Source organism: Periplaneta americana, chromosome 12 (genome assembly GCF_040183065.1).
Source record: "Periplaneta americana isolate PAMFEO1 chromosome 12, P.americana_PAMFEO1_priV1, whole genome shotgun sequence".
In the NCBI taxonomy this organism is placed as follows: Eukaryota; Metazoa; Arthropoda; class Insecta; order Blattodea; family Blattidae; genus Periplaneta; species Periplaneta americana.
The window spans coordinates 137,780,799-137,799,176 of record NC_091128.1 but is presented as its reverse complement, the minus strand read 5'-3'; the positions used below and the strand labels follow the sequence as shown (position 1 = coordinate 137,799,176).

The 18,378-nt window shown below is 35.4% G+C and overlaps 1 protein-coding gene across 4 annotated transcripts in view; it reads right to left on the bottom strand.

Moving 5' to 3' along the window:
- jvl (javelin-like) overlaps positions 1–17,361 on the bottom strand; it is a 569,361-nt gene extending 552,000 nt beyond the window's left edge. For 3 of the 4 annotated variants that reach the window (XR_011335324.1, XM_069842127.1, XM_069842125.1), the window contains exon 1: positions 8,805–9,420. Coding sequence is in view for 2 of the 4 variants with exons in the window: in XM_069842125.1 (XP_069698226.1) it covers positions 8,805–8,849 (45 nt within the window). In the remaining 2 variants the exon portion in view is untranslated. Of the gene's footprint in view, positions 1–8,804; positions 9,421–16,784 lie in introns of those variants that run through there. The other variant, XM_069842126.1, reaches the window with a different exon arrangement.
- Positions 17,362–18,378: the final 1,017 nt, after the last annotated feature.

Below are 18,378 nucleotides of genomic sequence, written 5' to 3'. Positions count from 1 at the left end.
GGGGAGAAAGTAATTACACAGTATTATCTTTCCAGTCTCTGGTTTTTAATTTCAGATCTGATGAACGCGTAACACAGACAAAAAAAAAATTATTTTTATACGTTCTATAGGGCAAGGTACGATTTATTTTTTGTTGTCCCTTGTAGGCCTATTGATCTTGGTGATGCTGATGTTGATGATAAATTATTATAATTTATAATAATATATTATTATAATTTATATTACTTTTAAGACGGAGTGTACCGCGACATAAGAAGGAAGTGTTGGGTGTTATGACTATGCAGCCTGACCTGTGCGACCCAGCCCGCCAGCAGAGATGAGTAAGGCTGGTTCACAATAAACCGGAAACGAGAATCGGAACGAAAACGAAAACGGTAAAATTGTTAAAATGTGTACAATTAAATGTGAGCATTCACAATTAACGAAAAGCTTGCCGAAGCGCGGGATCGGGAACAGAGAGTTGGCCAAGTTTCAACTAAAAGCTATTTTGTCGTCGTATATTTTGCAGCATCATGGAGCAAGTTTTATTCTAATATTGAGTGTTGAGGAAAATCCTCACCTTTACGATAAGCGGCGCGCCTCGTATAAAGATGAGAAAATGAAGGAGAATACGTGGCTTTCAATAGCTGCATCTTTGAACACCGATCGGCAATGAATCATATTTTATTACTGTATTGGTTGTATTACACACTACATATTAATGCTTCAATTCAATAACTACTGTTGTGTTCATTTTTGTTCTATTACAAATGTTTCTTCTCTAATTATTTTACGTTATGGTAGACTTAAAATAGGTTGTGATAATACAGATGCATGGGCATATTTATAGTACCGTACCTAATGAAATGTTTCAGTTGAAATTTCGAAGTTGGTTAACTTGTGTTTATGTTGGCTGCCTTGTACTCATGAGAGAACGCCAATGGTCACTTATACACAAATAACATCAGAATGCGTAATATCGACTTTACATATCGTTATTGACATGCATATCGATATGCATAGTCGTCTACGTTCTCGGTTTGTTGTGAATCAAATTTTCATATTCACGTCCTCTGCTTCTCATTTTCATTCTGGTTCTCGTTCCCGGTTTATTGTGAACCAGCCTTAACTCGCTCTTAGTTTATCTACTTACTTTTTGCAAGGCCCAAAATCCCTGAATCAAGCTGTACCTCATCCGATCGCAAAGCCTAATCACTGAAAACAATGAATGACCATTCTATGCCAATGACACGGTACTAATGGCATACAAAATGCATGAGAAATTTAAGTATACAATACTAGGAGAGAACCTGTTCCACTATCGGTCTTGACGCCACATATATCTCGCTTATGCCAGAGTTACTGTAAAGCATTGCCTCTTGGGTCTTCGTGATAACAAAACATGAGCTGTATATAAATGTGTAACTGAAATTATATATACATTTTATTCAGAAATGAAACGGGAACACAAGAGATAATAGCATTCCACCTACGTTCGTAATTTTAATTTCAATAGCTATTGAATATCAGTATAAGACGAAAAAAAAAACTCATTTGCACGAAATGGAATACAGTATTCCATAATGTTAAAGTTGCATTTAATTACAAACCCATTTCGATCGCGGGGTTAAATTGAAACTATCTCGAACCTGCGCTTTGGTTAACGTTTGTTGAAACTAACCATGCACATCAGCACACAATAGATTTTAATCAAGTCCATAATCAGGGACCATGCTAGTTATTACAATCATATTTTTTTTTTTAATTTCCTAAGATAATTTACATACGAATGCAAGAGCATCAGATCCAGCAGAAAATTCACCTCCAGGCTCCAGCTTGTGAGCATCAAAACCCAACAGAGTATGTAGCAAGGAGGGGCGAAGTCCATAAAAATCAATGTTGCACATCCAACATTAATCTTTACTTCCTTGCAGTCTGGAAAACGCTCAGCTGTTTATAGCGTATGAAAAGTGCATGTTAAAGCAAGCTCTGGAAGTGGAATGATAAGAATGGATACGATACATTATTATGATACTATTATCACGTGATAGCTACATGTTATATAATTACCGGTACTTGTAAACGTAAACATCAAATATTATAGGACCCATTAACTACAGCTCTAGGGGATATACGTTAATATATTCTCAACAAAGACAAATTTCTAAAATTTTCTTTTATAGGCCTACAATAATCACTTCACCTCTGAGTAAGCCCGACTGAAAGTTCATTTTGAAGACTGCAATGAGGAATGTGTAAACTCTTAAAAAGAGAGTATTTTATATTATTTCGTGTTGTCATAAGGAAACTGGTTATTGTGAATGAATTTCAAATTTTAAATTCTAACAATTATTGGTCCACCGCTGTAGAGTAACGGATAGCACGTCTGACCGTGAAACGAACGGACCCGGGTTCAAATCCTGGTTGGAACAAGTCACCTTGTTGGGGTTTTCCCGGGCCTAGTTGTAGTAGTACAGGGACATCATTTTATTTTTACTAACATTTCTAATATTAACCTGGCTATACTTTTGGATTAAACGGAAATATCGTTTGCTATCCCCTTCCACGACTGGACTTCGATGATACTCGCATAAAATACAAACAATTACTTTACTAGGTATAGGAGGGGAGAATAATAGTTCATCCATTTACGTAAACTAGGAAATATCGCGATTTTGAGTTTGATAATTTTCGTTAGGTTTTTCTTTAATCAAAATACAGTAGGCCTACAGTATTAACAATAAGTATTTTTACTCACAAAATGAACTATCCATTCGGACGTATTCATTATGCAGTATATAATATACTGTCTGCAGCACATTAGCGTACAATATGGAGAATGAAGTTAAATTGCAAAATAATCATAATATGGATATTTAAACACAATTTTGAAAATTGTGGCCGTTCATTTCGATACATTCTTCAGTTCTTTTTTGCATATTATCGCGCTATAGACTATTGTACCTAATTCCAATTACAAGTTTCGTTCTTCGTACTAGTACCTCATGTTGAAATAATTCTGTACCTAGTCTATAAAAGAGTACCTTACGTACTGTAAATTAAATCTTCACTTCTGCCCGATCCGAAAAGATAAAATTACTCAGACATGCTACCTACTGTCCGTCCAAGAGTTTTGCCGCAGGGGTGTAGAAAGGAGGGAAAATCACGTCACAATTAATTAATGAGGCCCTTTTATTTAAGTTATTTTAGACAGTTGTATAATGTTACGTAGACGTCCAATTCCTAACAGAAATTAATGTTTTCAGAAAGGAGCTAAGACAGCCCAGCCACTAGCCTTTACAGAGGGCCAGCAGAAGCGGGTGGGGGAAACCAGGATGCGATGTAGGCAAACGGACGACAGTACCTGTGCGAGAATATGATTCAATATTGAAAGCTCTTTCGTCATTGGAAAACGCGAACATATTTCTGGAACATACTATACCGGTACTCACTCAGTAGGCCTACTGTTTGTGTTTAGTATGACCTTAAGGCGACTTTGACTGTATACGCTTGGTTCTGTGTGGAGAACGGTTGAAAGTTTACTAGTAGAGGGGGTGGGAGTGAAGTACATTGACTATATTGATTTAGTGATATAGTTCACAAGTACAAAACTTAATAATGTAACAAAAGAGTGAAGTACATTAAAAAACCCAGGTACAATAAAAATTGAAGTAAAAATAAAATGATGTCCCTGTAGTTGTAGGCCTACAGAAACGCGACCGTTCGGCTACAAATATTCACAGAACAGGAGTGGTAACACAGGCTGCAGTGTAAGCCTTCGAGCCCTTCCTCCCAAAACAGAGGGAGAAAAAATGTTAACATGATTAAAAACATCTGAGCACTATTTTTATACAAGACTGACAGTGATTTTTTTAAATAATTTTGCTTGAGAAATTACTTTACACTCAATGTTATTGCGAAGGAATAAATGGAGGTATTGTGGTTTATTAACAGATAAGGCATATATATCTACTCATTTCTTATGTCATTCTAATCTTTGAATATATGAACTGACAGAAAGATGATGATGATGATGATACTGACTTTTAAGGAACCCAGAGTTTCATTGCCGCCCTCATATAAGCCCGCCATCTACTGTGGTCGTGCCAGAGAATCAGTCCCATTCCGAGGCTTATTTTGAGGTTTCGTAACAAGCTGTTTTTTACAGTGATGTTGTTAGCCCTTCGCCCAACCCCCAAGCTGGAGGACCACCCCTCATCGACTGTCCGCGACTGCTTATTGAATATATTCACAGCTACCCTCCACATCTGGAGGCCGTCTCCTCGATCCGCAACCTGAGGACGGGCCATGCCGTGGTAATAGGGACCCACAATACATGGTATAATAATAATAATAATAATAATAATAATAATAATAATAATAATAATAATAATAATAATAATAATTTTCCGAGCAAAACAAAACACTTTTTTTTTAAAACGAAAAATGAAAATTGGGCTAGTTGAGATTAATTTTGTGTAGGCTACAGCCGGTACACTATGCAAAAAGATCTGACAGCTACAATTTTAGCGATATTCAGTCATTTTTACTTTTCTTGAAAAGTGTTTAAAATAATTCTATGTAGAAGCCTATCGGTAGACTTAGGCCTACATATTATTTTTTTTACAAAAAGCCTTGTTTTAGAGTATTTCAACTGCAATATAATATGCAATGTAATGTGACTGCAATTTCTAAATCTCTAATATCTACAGGAGAGCAAAACAACTTATTCTTTTTATACCCCAGCTAATAGGCCTAACTGTTATGCGTTTGTTATTTTGTAAAATATAGTAACATTTATTTTGTAGACTTAAGAGGCATAGCAGCAGAAGCACTTTGAAAATATATACAGATTTCAACATTCGGAAAATTTAGCTATTGACAGACAAGTATTGCAGGCCTCTCTGGTCGTGTTGTCAGCACGGCGCAGGATCATCGCTGAGACAACACAGGACAGCACATGACACAGACCTACGCATAGACGAAAAATGAGTCTTCTCCATTTCATACTCCTCGAATAGAACCACGGACCGCTTGGTTGCGAAGCGAACACACTATCCATATTACATAGGATATACGAAGTGTAAAGAAACGAGCCAATTTACAATGTAGGCCTAATTGATAATTTACATTTCAAATTTAAGGAGGTTCTTAAATTTAGGAGTATTCCTATTTCATACGAATCAATACAGAAGATTGTCTTAAATAGGAGTTACTTGATCAGATGCGTGCGTATCACAACAGCAGTGGGAATGGATTTTTCTAAAATCCATGACAACACGGTGCAGCACTGAATTAAGAAGGCAGTGTCCTAATGCAGTTTCATTACGAATTATGTGGAAAAGATGAGGGCTTAATATGTTACAATAATGTTTAAAACATTGTACAGAAGGTACTAACAATGTCAGTGCTTAAAGTTAACGTGTTATTCTACATTATATTTACATTATTTCACTTCCAAAGCATTTTCAGATGTCATAACCCCAATTGCTGATGAGGTATCCATGTTTGTTTAGTGAACAAGTCAACAATCGAGCAAACATTTTCATTGGCTAGATACTACCACAGTCTACTATATACAGTCGCGAAGCTTGAGGTGATTTTTTGCAAATCTCGTGATAAAGCGCTCCAAGCGGTTAGCAACTAGAAACAATAGACTGTCCACTGTCGACTTTGGACTGAATCGTATTTCCATCGAGTGCTAGCTCGTTGCGTATTTCACATTGATGCTTGTGAAATGTTCGTTATTGGTTGTAATGAAAATGTTAATGGCTAAAATACAATAATTGGAATAATAATATTTTACTAGAGACGTAGAAAAATTAAGTTTGTTTTAATGAAATTTATTGATCACGTTTTATTTTCAATTCTGGTGGGATTATTATTGCTTAGGCCTACTTTTTTTTTCAAAGGATATGTTTTTAATTATAGCTGTTAATTTTGTTGTTATTTTTATTTGTTACTTTACTAGAGACGTAGAAAAAGTCTGTTACAATAAAATTTATTAATCACGTTTTATTTCCAATTCTGGTGTGGTTATTATTGCTTAACCTCAACTACGTAAGCCTACACTACAAGTACCGGTACACGTACATAAGTTAATCCATTAATTCATATTTTCATTATTATTGTTGTAAAGGGAAATGCAAATTAATATTTATTGGTTTCATACTTAATTATCGCTATAATCTTGAATGAGTGAAGCGATTATAGTAAATTTCAGTTCGTTTTGCACAAACAAAAATAATATTAACCTATTTCTTGCAGGTATCTTCGAGTTTATGGTGGAATTTAATATACTTCATTAAAATAATAAATTAACTTTATGTATTTAATATTTCAATAATGGAAGGAAGGTGTTAATTTTTCCAAAAGAACACAACGAAAGTGTAACATATTTTGTCGGCTGCTAGGAGAGAGATCTGCGATGATGAGGCGATAGTAGCGATCCTAGTGGTGGGCAACTATCCATGTTTGCATTTTTACTACATATTGAGCTTCGCGGCTATATATAGTAGACTGTGATACTACGTAAAGAAGCCTTGGATACTACGGACTTGATTGCTATGCACTATATAGCTTTGTATCATAACTTCTGACGTCACATCCGGCTATTTAGTCAACATAGTTCACTTCAGTTGAAAATGTAGCTTTGAGACAAGGCCTAGTGCATCGATTTACGTAGCCTACCAGCGCAGCGTTTGGATATAGGCTAGATTTCTCACATTAAAATTCAATGTATACATTCAATTAATATTGTACATATTACCAAAAATGTAAAAGCGTTATTTTGTACAGTTTTATAAAGGGGCGCGCTTCCGTACAGGGGCAGTGGCATTTCCTCTAAGATTAGAGCCCAGTTTAGGTGTGTGTATTAATCGAAAAAAAAATTGTCTCATAAACATGCGTCCTATTCTCAATATTTTCTAGCCCCTAATTTTCGATTAAAAAAACACACACACACACGCACGCACGCACGCACGCACGCGCGCGCGCGCGCGCACACACACACACACACACCTGAACTGGGCTCTAACCTTAGAGAAAATGCCACTGCCCCTGTGCTGAAGCGCGCCCTTATATACTGCTTGTCAAATTTTAGAAAAAGTAACAGAAATTAGAAAATATAGAAGAACGTGGCAGAGAGAATCGTAAAACATTAAGCTACTACTATCCAAGAAAGTAGCATTGTTAATTTTAGTCCATAAAACTAACACTGTTGACATTTATATCATCATCATCATCATCATCATCATCATCATCATCATCATCATCATCATCATCATCATCATCAGAAACAACTGTAGCTCAATGAGGCTCGTTTCGTCTAATAAATATAACGAATACAAAATAGGCCTATGTTGTGATCTGGCTATCATTCCTGATTACAAGCCCAATATTGCAAGTAGATACGTACCGTTCTATAAACGATAAATTAAAATTGTATAATTTGCATGGACCTTTTTATATAAAACTAACATAATTTAATTTAAAGCCACTTCAAATTTAATCTCTGAAACATTGGACACAACTATCAACAATATACCTCTACTAGAAACATCAACAACCAAATTTCTTGGTTTGCATATTAATAATACAATAAATTGGAAAAATCATATCAAAGAAATAACCCCCAAACTTAGCTCAGCATGCTTCGCAATTAGGTCGTTACAACAATTTCTAAACAGCAGTATCTTAAAGACAATATATTTTGCATATTTTCATTCCATTATGTCCTACGGAATAATATTTTGGGGAAATTCTGCAGATAGTAAAAATATATTCTTATTACAAAAAAGAGCCATTAGAATAATAGTTGGAGCAAAGGCTAGACAATCATGTAGATTATTTTTTTAAAAATTAGAGATTCTAACCTTAACAAATCAATACATATACTCTTATGTAATAAAAAAAATTCCAAATAACTCAGCCATACATAGTATAAATACCCGCAGAAGGAATGATTTTCATACGCCATCATCAAATTTATCATGCTTTCAAAGGGACGTACGTTACATGGTGATAAAAATGTTCAATAGTCTTCCTGAAGACATTAAAAATCATAGCCAAAACTCTGCATTATTTAAGATAAAACTAAAAAATTACTTAATATCTCACATTTTCTATTCTGTAGATGAATTCTTGACATTTCACAGTACTGTGTAAATATTATAATACTATTAAATGGTAAACATATTACACTGTATAAAATATTATTGTTATTAAGGTATTAAGTCTGTAAATATTTCATATTTGCATTTTATATGTATTGCATTTTATTGTTAAACGTAAGAATTGGACATGTTCTTTATTCTATGCTATAAAGCAAATGTAAGAATATTATGGAACGAATAAATCTATCTATCTATCTATACTGTGTAATTAAATACACTGCATTAGCTTTCTTGCTAACGTTTTCTAAATTGGTAACGAATTCTAAAACGATTATTTCCTAATCAGGTTTGAATGTTACGTCAACAATACCAAGTACAAGGTTGAAACGCTAAGATAGTTAAAATCAACTTTAGCGGCAGGAAATGATGACTTAACAATATCTTCTACTTAAAAATACATTTACCTATTTTAACTTTGCATCAAATCTACAGCATCGTTCTACACTACTCACGACAACCCTTAGATCTGAAGTCTGTCCCTTAACATGACCCAAATAATGAGTGTTACATGCATAAATTGTAACAAAACATGGCGCTGTGATCACTACTTCGGCTATTAGAATATATAGGGGATGAAAAAGGCGCCAGTGTTCTCTTCACACGCAAATACAGACAAAAAAAATATAAATTAGTAGAGGAAATATTACTCACCAAATAAAGAAACGGCGCACAGGGCACGTAATATCCCCTGCTCATGCTTGGTATTTGTAGCTGCCTTCACAGATTTTCATTATAAATGTCAAATTCAACGGCTTCGTAAGCCACTCACCACATTTTGGTTCAATACGATTTTAAAACACGCGCCACTCGACCTGGACATAGTCCACCCCTACATCCAAACCAGCTGTATATCTACTTCCTGTCAACCACAAACACGCATGTTGATAAAATGTACTCCTTTTCTGATACAAATTTCCAAATGTTTCTCAGTGTTCTATACAAATGGATATACCGTATTTGTTAAAAATACAGTTTTCCTTTACTTCACAATAAACTCAGTACAACCATGATCTGGGTATTATGACTCCAGTTTCTACGTCACCCCTATCCGACACAACCACAGAGTTAACACACTTCACAGAAGCAGACAGTAATCTGCACCTTGGTTAGCGTTTGCTAGTTTAATGCTAATGGACTTCGAACTGCTTCTCAGAACATAATCACTCGTGGGTACAAACACACATCCTCACGCAATACACACCTTCACTTCCTCGAGATCAGCCTCGAACTCCGCTGACTCAACCCACTCGGACCGTGTCCTTAGCTGTGCTCGACTGCAGCGCTCAGCCATCCACGTAGAGTTTAACAACTAATACTATAGTGTACGTCAGCTCCCGTGCATGAGATGCTCAACTAGTTACCTGCATTATTGGCTCAGTAACAGGGAAGGACATTGGAGATTGAGAAATTGCGCTCACCGTCAACGTCAAAATACTTAGCATAGGCGGAGTTATGGGGGAGGCATGGAGGGCACTGTTCCCTCCCAAACTTGTCTCAACTCCTTTTTTTTCTGTTAACGTTAGAAAATATTGAATTCAAAAGATCTTTTTTGTTTTTGTTTATCATTAAGTTTCTGTGCTTGAATTGATGAATTAATGTCTTCAGATCATGTGTCTGGACTACAACACTTATTTTAAATTTCTGAGTGTATAAGAATTGCTATACCTCATTTGAAGAAATTGTGTGTTTAACGTAAAATAAGCACACTTATTTTTATTTTAGCCTATAGAGTTTTAAATCTTCAAAATTTTGTTTTTATAACGTGATCATTATTGCTTTCGATCTCTAGAATATTCAATTGAAACGGGAGCGTAGGAATATTTATTAATATTTTAAATTTATTTTTAAATAAGCGTATCTTATTGTCTGTGTTTTCTGAACATTTAATTAAAATTGGAGTTGTAGGGCCATATTCATAGACATTCTTAGCGTGGATGATCAGCGAACTGACGTTTTTCGTATTCATAAACCAGTCTTAGCGATATGATATGATATGAATCCTGTACAAGTAATCAGTCTATAGCCGGAGCTAGTTTAGCACGCTCGTAGCGCGGGCTAGCGAAATGCCTATGAATAGCACCCGTAGAGTTTATTTAAAAATTTCGAAGACTCTGTTTAACTTGTAATGAGCAGTATTCATTCTCCGTTCTCTAACATAGTGTAAACACAAAAATTAAAAGTTAAATCATCAGTATTTCTTCTTACGGGCTGAAATAGTAATATACGTTATAAGAGCAGTATGTTGACGTTTTCATGGTCGAGGAAAAGATTGAAAAAGCGAAACGTAGTTGAGCTTTTTTAATTTCCGAGAACATGAAAACAAACATACCGCTCGTGTATCGTACATTATTTTGTGCGAAGATCGTTTATTACATACCTGAAAGACGAATTTCTAATTAGTTGCAATGAAATCTCCATGTTGGTTTCTGTTTAATGACGGCAACTTCGGAAAACCAAAATATCTTTCTTCAACATTGTTGCTGTAAAATGTTTTCTGTGTTTACTATACTCCAACAGGCCGTGATATACGTCTGTCTTTTTTTCCCCCCCAGTCTATAAATGCGAACTTAAACCAAAGGTTAGGTTATGTAATGCTTTATTCTTCATTTTAATATTTTAACAATATTATTTATATAACATATTGCAGTAATAACATCCGCATCTGGAATCTTGTTGATTTTTTCACGGCTTCCTTAATGTTACTTGTATCAGGAATGCAATAAGTTTCGTGGAGTATTAGACTTTACTTAATTTTTGCAAATATTTAAAAACAATAATTAACATTGCAATTTAGGTGAAATTGCAGTGGTAAGTTTCCAATTTATAAATATTACTATGTTAAACGTCTCTATAAAAATAATATGTTAAAAGCCTAAAGCAGTAAAATGAATGTCGCGCTTAAGCGGTAAGAAGAGGGAAATTGTTATGTGTGTTACGTTGGGAATACTGAATGTGGTATTTCACACTTACCGCGTATTGGTTCTGTGCGGAAAACAAGCAAATACGCACGATCTCGCACAAAATAATGTAACTTATATGGCAATGACTTTTTACTTCCCTATTCAGAATAAACCAGGTGAAGAAGTTGTCCAGAGCAACACAACCTGATGTGCACTCCCTACTGATTATAGCGTTGCACGGTCTCATAATTCACGTAGTTTAAAGGGCAAGGAAATAATTACAATAGCCATTAAAAACAGTAAAAATATTTCAGAGGATGATGTACGGCTTATAAGTCCCCTAAATGCTAAAACAATATTTCGTCCAGAGATGTATAAACATCAGTGTTACGTTGTGAATTAGGCCAGCTGGCCAGCCGTGCGTCGCAAGCTGGCGTTCGGGGAATGCTATGCAATGATAACGAAATGGAGAAATATTGACGGAATGATGTACAGCCTAATATGGGGAAACGGGAGAACCCCGAGGAAAACCCAACTGCGACCTTGTCGACCAGAAGTGTCACTATGGACTTTTCAATGAAAACTTCCAGGCCTAACTCGAACTCGGATCTCCTGCTGTGACAGACTGAAGGTCTGACCACTCAGCCATCGCAGGCGGTTACAAAGAGTTATAATTATCCGTAATCGGTGCGGCCACTCAGATGCATCACGGCTGTCTATCCCTTAACAACAGAAAGCAAAGTAATAGGTAGTATTTATTCCAAATCACTGATCCATCATATTCCAAATGTTTGTTCAAGTTCTTATTGTTCTTTAGTTCATTATATTGTTTATTAATCGGAAATACTCTTTTGAGCCCACCCTCTGCATATTTAATAATAATAATACTTACTTACTAGCTTTTAAGGAACCCGGAGGTTCATTGCCACATTCACATAAGCCCGCCATTGGTCCCTATCCTGAGCAAGATTAATCCATTCTCTACCATCATATCCCACCTCCCTCAAATCCATTTTAATATTATCTTCCCATCTACGTCGTGGCCTCCCCAAAGGTCTTTTTCCCTCTGGTATCCCAACTAACACTCTATGCATTTCTGGATTCAAACGTCTGGATTTAATGTTCCTAATTATGTCAGGTGAAGAATACAATGTGTGCAGTTCTGTGTTGTGTAACTTTCTCCATTCTCCTGTAACTTCATCCCTCTTAGCCCCAAATATGTTCCTAAGAACCTTATGCTCAAACAGCCTTAATCTCTGTTCCTCTCTCAAAGTGACAGTCCAAGTTTCACAACCATACAGAACAACCGGTAATATAACTGTTTTATAAATTCTAACTTTCAGATTTTTTGACAGTACACTAGATGACAAAAGCTTCTCAACCGAATAATAACAGGCATTTCCCATATTTATTCTGCGTTTAATTTCCTCCCGAGTGTCATTTATATTTGTTACTGTTGCTCCAAGATATTTGAATTTTTCCACCTCTTCGAAGGATAAATCTCCAATTTTTATAGTTCCATTTCGTACAATATTCTGGTCACGAGACATAATCATATAAATAATAATAATAATAATAATAATAATAATAATAATAATAATAATAATAATAATAATAATAATAACAACAACAACAACAATCATATTAGAAATCTTTTGAAATTATTACAGTACATAGTGGGCAAGAAGTCCTACCCCCTACAAATACCTCAAATATACATACTATTTATGTAATTCCGGTCATAATGCAGACATAAATATCCACTTTACACTAACTGTGTGTCCTAAGTGTCCAAAGAGTCAGTATTTCCTCATCATTCTCCTCACACAAAATAATGCGTCGACAGGTTCGGTATGACATTCGCCTCAGCATTGCTGGTGTAATCTGTCGGAAAGCGCGTCGCACGGCATCCTTCAATTCATCAATGATGTCGTATCGTTCCTGTGCGACAATGCTCTAGATGAAACCCCACAGTGCATTGTCACAGGTTTCCACAATGCTGGACTGACTGTGGATCATCCATCTCACCAGCTCCTCTGACCTCACAACCTGGGGCTCTCCACTGGGCTCTTGATAACTAGAGACCTGTGTTTGGTTACTTTGAGTACAAGTTAGATGCACATGGATCATACTGTCTACACTCTACGAGTCAGACCTATCCAAGGCTATAATGCATAGATGTCCATTGTAACAACAGTACGAGGTAACCCCTAGCGTAAGCAACCCGCAGGGCATCTTCTTTACGGGGAGAGGATGGTATTTTTTAAAACTTTTTTCCTATTTGGTGTAAAATATTAATTTTTTGTATGTAGAGAGCTCATAGCTGTATGAATTCAACCAAATATAAATATTTTGGAAAAAAAATTATTTGGGGGCCCAAATTTAAAAAAAAAAATACCCAATGCAAGATTATACTAAAACCGATATATCTAAACAGTCTTTAAAGATAGATTCAAACAGTTTTTTGCAATGTATTTGCAAAGGCATGTTCTACAAACTGTCTGTAACAGAATTTTGATATTAGTCCCTACGTTTGTAAAATAAACAAAATTTAATAACTATTTTCTGATTTCCTTTCTTGCAAACAAACGGACGTATTTTTTAAATGAAATCAATTAACAAAATTCTGTTACAGAGAAACTTTTCCTAATAGTCTAAAGAATGTGTGTTCTAAATTTCATGCATGTATCTTTAATAGTTCAGAAAATAAATCCATTTTTGTCTGGCAATGTAGCAAAAAAAATGAAGTTACTGGAAACCGATAAAAGTGGGCGTGTGATTTAAAAATCCATAGCGCAGGAAGTTTAAAAATGACGTTTCAACATCCGATAAGGGCACAAATAGCCTACCCACAAAATGTTATGCAATGCATTCTACACATATCAAAGAGTATTTTAAAGATTTTTTTTTTTTTTTGAAAATTTAATTTACCGGAAACAACAATAAAAGTGGGCGAGTGATTTAAAAATTCATAACGCAGGAAGTTTAAAAATGGCGACTCAACATCCGATAAGGGCACAAATACCCACAAACTGTTATGCTATGCATTCCACACATATCACAGAGTATTTAAAAAAAATTTTTGAAAATTTACTCATTTTTCACCAAAAAATACCATCCTTTCCCAAGGGGTTAGGTACAGCTTACAGCAGTAAAATTTTGGAAATATTCAACATTTTTTCCCTCCATTACTGTATCTTGTACAATAATGAAAATTGGTATGTGTAAAACATTGTCCTTCTGCTATATGAAAAAATATTTTTACGATTTAAAAAAAATTATTTAGCCTACTTTTTTTTTTTTTCAAAACTCATTTCACTATGCAGTGATGAAGCATTTCCCACATAACTAAAAAACTATCAAACATCCTGTGATGAAATTTTTTGTGTGTATTTATACATGTTATATCTACAATATGACGCAAGATCACTTCTCTGCCTTTGATAGATTGTCTGATAAAAATTAATTCATTTTAAAAAAAGGTCAAGTATCAGTACTTTCTTCTAACACAAAATAAAAAAGAAATATTATTTATTAAGGAATGCAGTTGAAAGAGCATGATATTGTAAACATGAGTTTCAGCAATAAAATAAAAGAGAGAGAACATGAAAAAGTTAACAAATTTATGAGTTATGAGAGAAACGCTTCATTACTGCACAGTGAACTACAAAAATTTTGAATTCGTAAAAAAATATACATATAAATAATTGGATATTGGGGCTATGCGTTATGTCCAACTGCAAGTGAGCCCGTACAACAACTGCTGAAGTCCATTATACATCATATTCTAGACTTTGTATTGTTTTCTAATTAGGTTCGACTTAGGAAACGTAACATTCATGTTAATTCTACAATATCAAATCCAAGAGCCGCTGAGGTCGTTTAAAATAAAATTTAGCGACAGTACGAAAAAACTTAGCAATGGCAATGATAAATAAAATTTACCACTTAATTTGGGATCAAATCTACAACACCGTTCAGAACTACTAATAACAGTTCACATCTGTGGAGTAACGGCTAGCGCGTCTGGCCGCGAAACCAGGTGGCCCAGGTTCGATTCGCGGTAGGGGTAAGTTACCTGGTTGAGGTTTTTTTCCAGGATTTTCCCTCAACCCAATATGACCAAATGCTGGGTAACTTTCGGTGCTGGACTTCGGATTCATTTCACCGGCATTATCAACAGTAATCTCACTAGGGGTTTTGATTTATTTATAGAAAATCAAAACTCGAGTGGAATTTAATTGACTATTACACGATTAGAAGAAAGTATATAAAGCTTAACACAGTACTCCAATACAATAAAATCTTAATTGACTTACGAAAATACAACTGTCTTCAAATGTATTATTGTACCATCTCAACATTACGCTAGATGGCAGTAGTGTGTTATGATTAGCTGTTTTCTTGTTATCAGTTGTGCCAACTATGGAATCTTCATTGAACTCTGTGGATGGTTACTAGTCAAGAAGGCTTTGTTAATTCAGTTTCATTTTTATTAAAACATTTGCATTCCACTTCAATCATCCGGATCCCAGTAATCAACGTCACTTGACAGATGATTTTCGATAAATCTTAGTATTAAACAATCTCTGATACGTGACTATCCATAATATCATATAGCAGAAGCTATAACAAACATAACCTAAATAATATAAACAAGTGTTAGAAAAGTTTTAATTAGGGATGATGAAATAAACAAGAAACGTTTTAATTAACGATAATGAAATAAAAAATAAACATGAATAATTTTAAAGGAAACAATTATTGAAAGTAGGTACAATTTTCAAATTTGAATGTTTTAGTGGTTGGTGGTTCAGTTGATGTTATATTGGACGTGTGCGTAAAATAAGTGAACTCGTTGATGTACATGGTGTATCCATCAACTTATTCAGGATTTCCGAATGGTGCTCTTCATTTATTTGTAAATAGGGTTTCAGGGAAGGTGCATAGCTATGACCAGTGATCTTTATTATTTCTTGTTCTTGAATGCCAATGCGAGTCATATTTGAAACTGCTGTGCATCGACTGGAGTGGTTTGTAATTTTTTTTTTTTTTTTTTGACGTCCAGACCAGTGCAGTTTGAAATGTTGGCAAACAAAGAAACAAATGCTAGGGTAGTGATAAAAATAAACAAATGCTAGGGACGCGATAAAATTGTGCGATAAGCAGCCATGATTGGTTGAAAGACGTCCTTTCGTACCGTTTTATTGGTCAAAACTAATGTGACGTAGTAAAAGTGTAATAGTCACCTTCATTTCGTCCACACCTGTGGAGTAACGGTCAGCGCGTCTGGCCGCGAAACCAGGTGGCCCGGGTTCGAATCCCGGTCAGGGCAAGTTAGCTGGTTGAGTTTTTTCCCTCAACCCAATACGAGCAAATGCTGGGTAACGTTCGGTGCTGGACTCCGGACTCATTTCACCGGCATTATCACCTTCATTTCATTCAAACGCTAAATAACCTAGATTTTGAAACAGCGTCGTAAAATAACCCAATAAAATAAAAAATAAAGCTTCAACTCATTCAGACGCTAAATAACCTAAGATGCTGATAAAGCATCATAAAACAGCCTACTAAAAAAACTAATAACCGCCCGTTGATTATAAACCCATCAGAATATGGCCCAAATAATTATTGCTTGCATAAAAAATAACAAAATATGGCGCAGGTGCATGTATTCACCTAACATACAAATAGAGACAAAAATGTGAATTGGTAGAAAAATACTACTCACCAAATAAAGAAATGGCGCACAGGGCACGTAGTATCCCCGGCTCATGCTTGATCTTTGTAGATGCCTTCATAGATTTTCATTATAAATGTCAAATTCAACAGCTTCGTAATCCACTGACCACATTTCGGTCCAATTGGATTTTAAAATCCGCGCCACTCGACCTGGACATATTTCACCCCTAAACCCAAACCAGCTGTGTATCCACTTCCTGTCAACTACAAACACGCATGTTGATAAAATGTATTACTCAGCTCATAAACAGTTTGCAAGCGTGAATGATTCTTCTATTCAAACGACTATATTTCTTAAAAAGACAGTGGTCTTCGCATCATAATAAACTCAATACAGAGTATGAATCATGTGACTACTATGACTCCAGTTTCTACGTCACGCCTAACCAACATAATATCGTCAGACAAGCACAAAGTTAACATATTTTACACAAGTAGACAGTAATATGTAACTCTGTTGGTTAGTTTAATTTTGACGAATTTCGAACTGCTTGTCAGAAAAGAAGCACTCATAGATACAAACACACATACATGCACAGTTCACAACACTCTTCCTCGAGATCAGCCACGAACTCCGGTGATTCAACCCACTTGGATCGCAGCGCTCGTTCGTTCACGTCAAGTTTAACAACTAATACTAGTGCAAGTCGGCTCCCGTGCACGAGATGCTTAACTAGTTACCTACATTACTGATTGAGCAGCTGAGAGGGATATTAAGGGATTGAGAAAATGCGACCAGCTTAATCGGTGACCCTAGACCGCAGTCTGGTTATAAATAATTTATAGCAAAAAATATACAAGGGGTAGATTAGGTACAACATAAAAATTCTACAGATTTTCCCTCCTCTGAACAAGGCGCTGTCCGAAACTGGACTTAAGACAAACTCACGCTACAGGAGATCGGTCACAATGCAATAACAAGATAAGTCGGAGTACTTTACTGTTAATGTACTAAAATAATAAATTCAATAACAAGATTTTGACGAATAATACATGAAACTTATACATATAAACTATCAATAATACTAATTCAAAAACGCAGATTTGCAAAAGCATTTCTTTGTTAATGAAAACAATGTTACTTTTACTTACTGCCAAAAATCCACTTCTTACACATACCTTGTTATTGCAGAGTACCCCTCAATTTGTATCTTGAACTCACAGAATTTTAATAAGTAACTGCGGGTTGAAAGTCCAACGCAGCGATCTGTCAGAACTACATTACTAATGACAACTCATTTGCATCTGACTGAAAACTATATATTATTATATATATTATTTTTTATTTTATTTTATATATTATTTTATTTTAATGTACTGAAGTACATATGATATTTCCATGCAGATATTCTGCGTCATCATACGATGAAAGAGTAATGGAACGGAGAAAAATTCTCTCCGGCGCCGGGATTTGAACCCGGGTTTTCAGCTCTACGTGCTGATGCTTTATCCACTAAGCCACACCGGATACCACCCCGGCGTCGGACAGAATTGTCTCTGATTAAGTTCCAACGCTTGGCTTCCCTCTAGTGGCCGCCCTCTGCACTACGTCATAGATGTCTATGAACATAGGACCGCCGGAG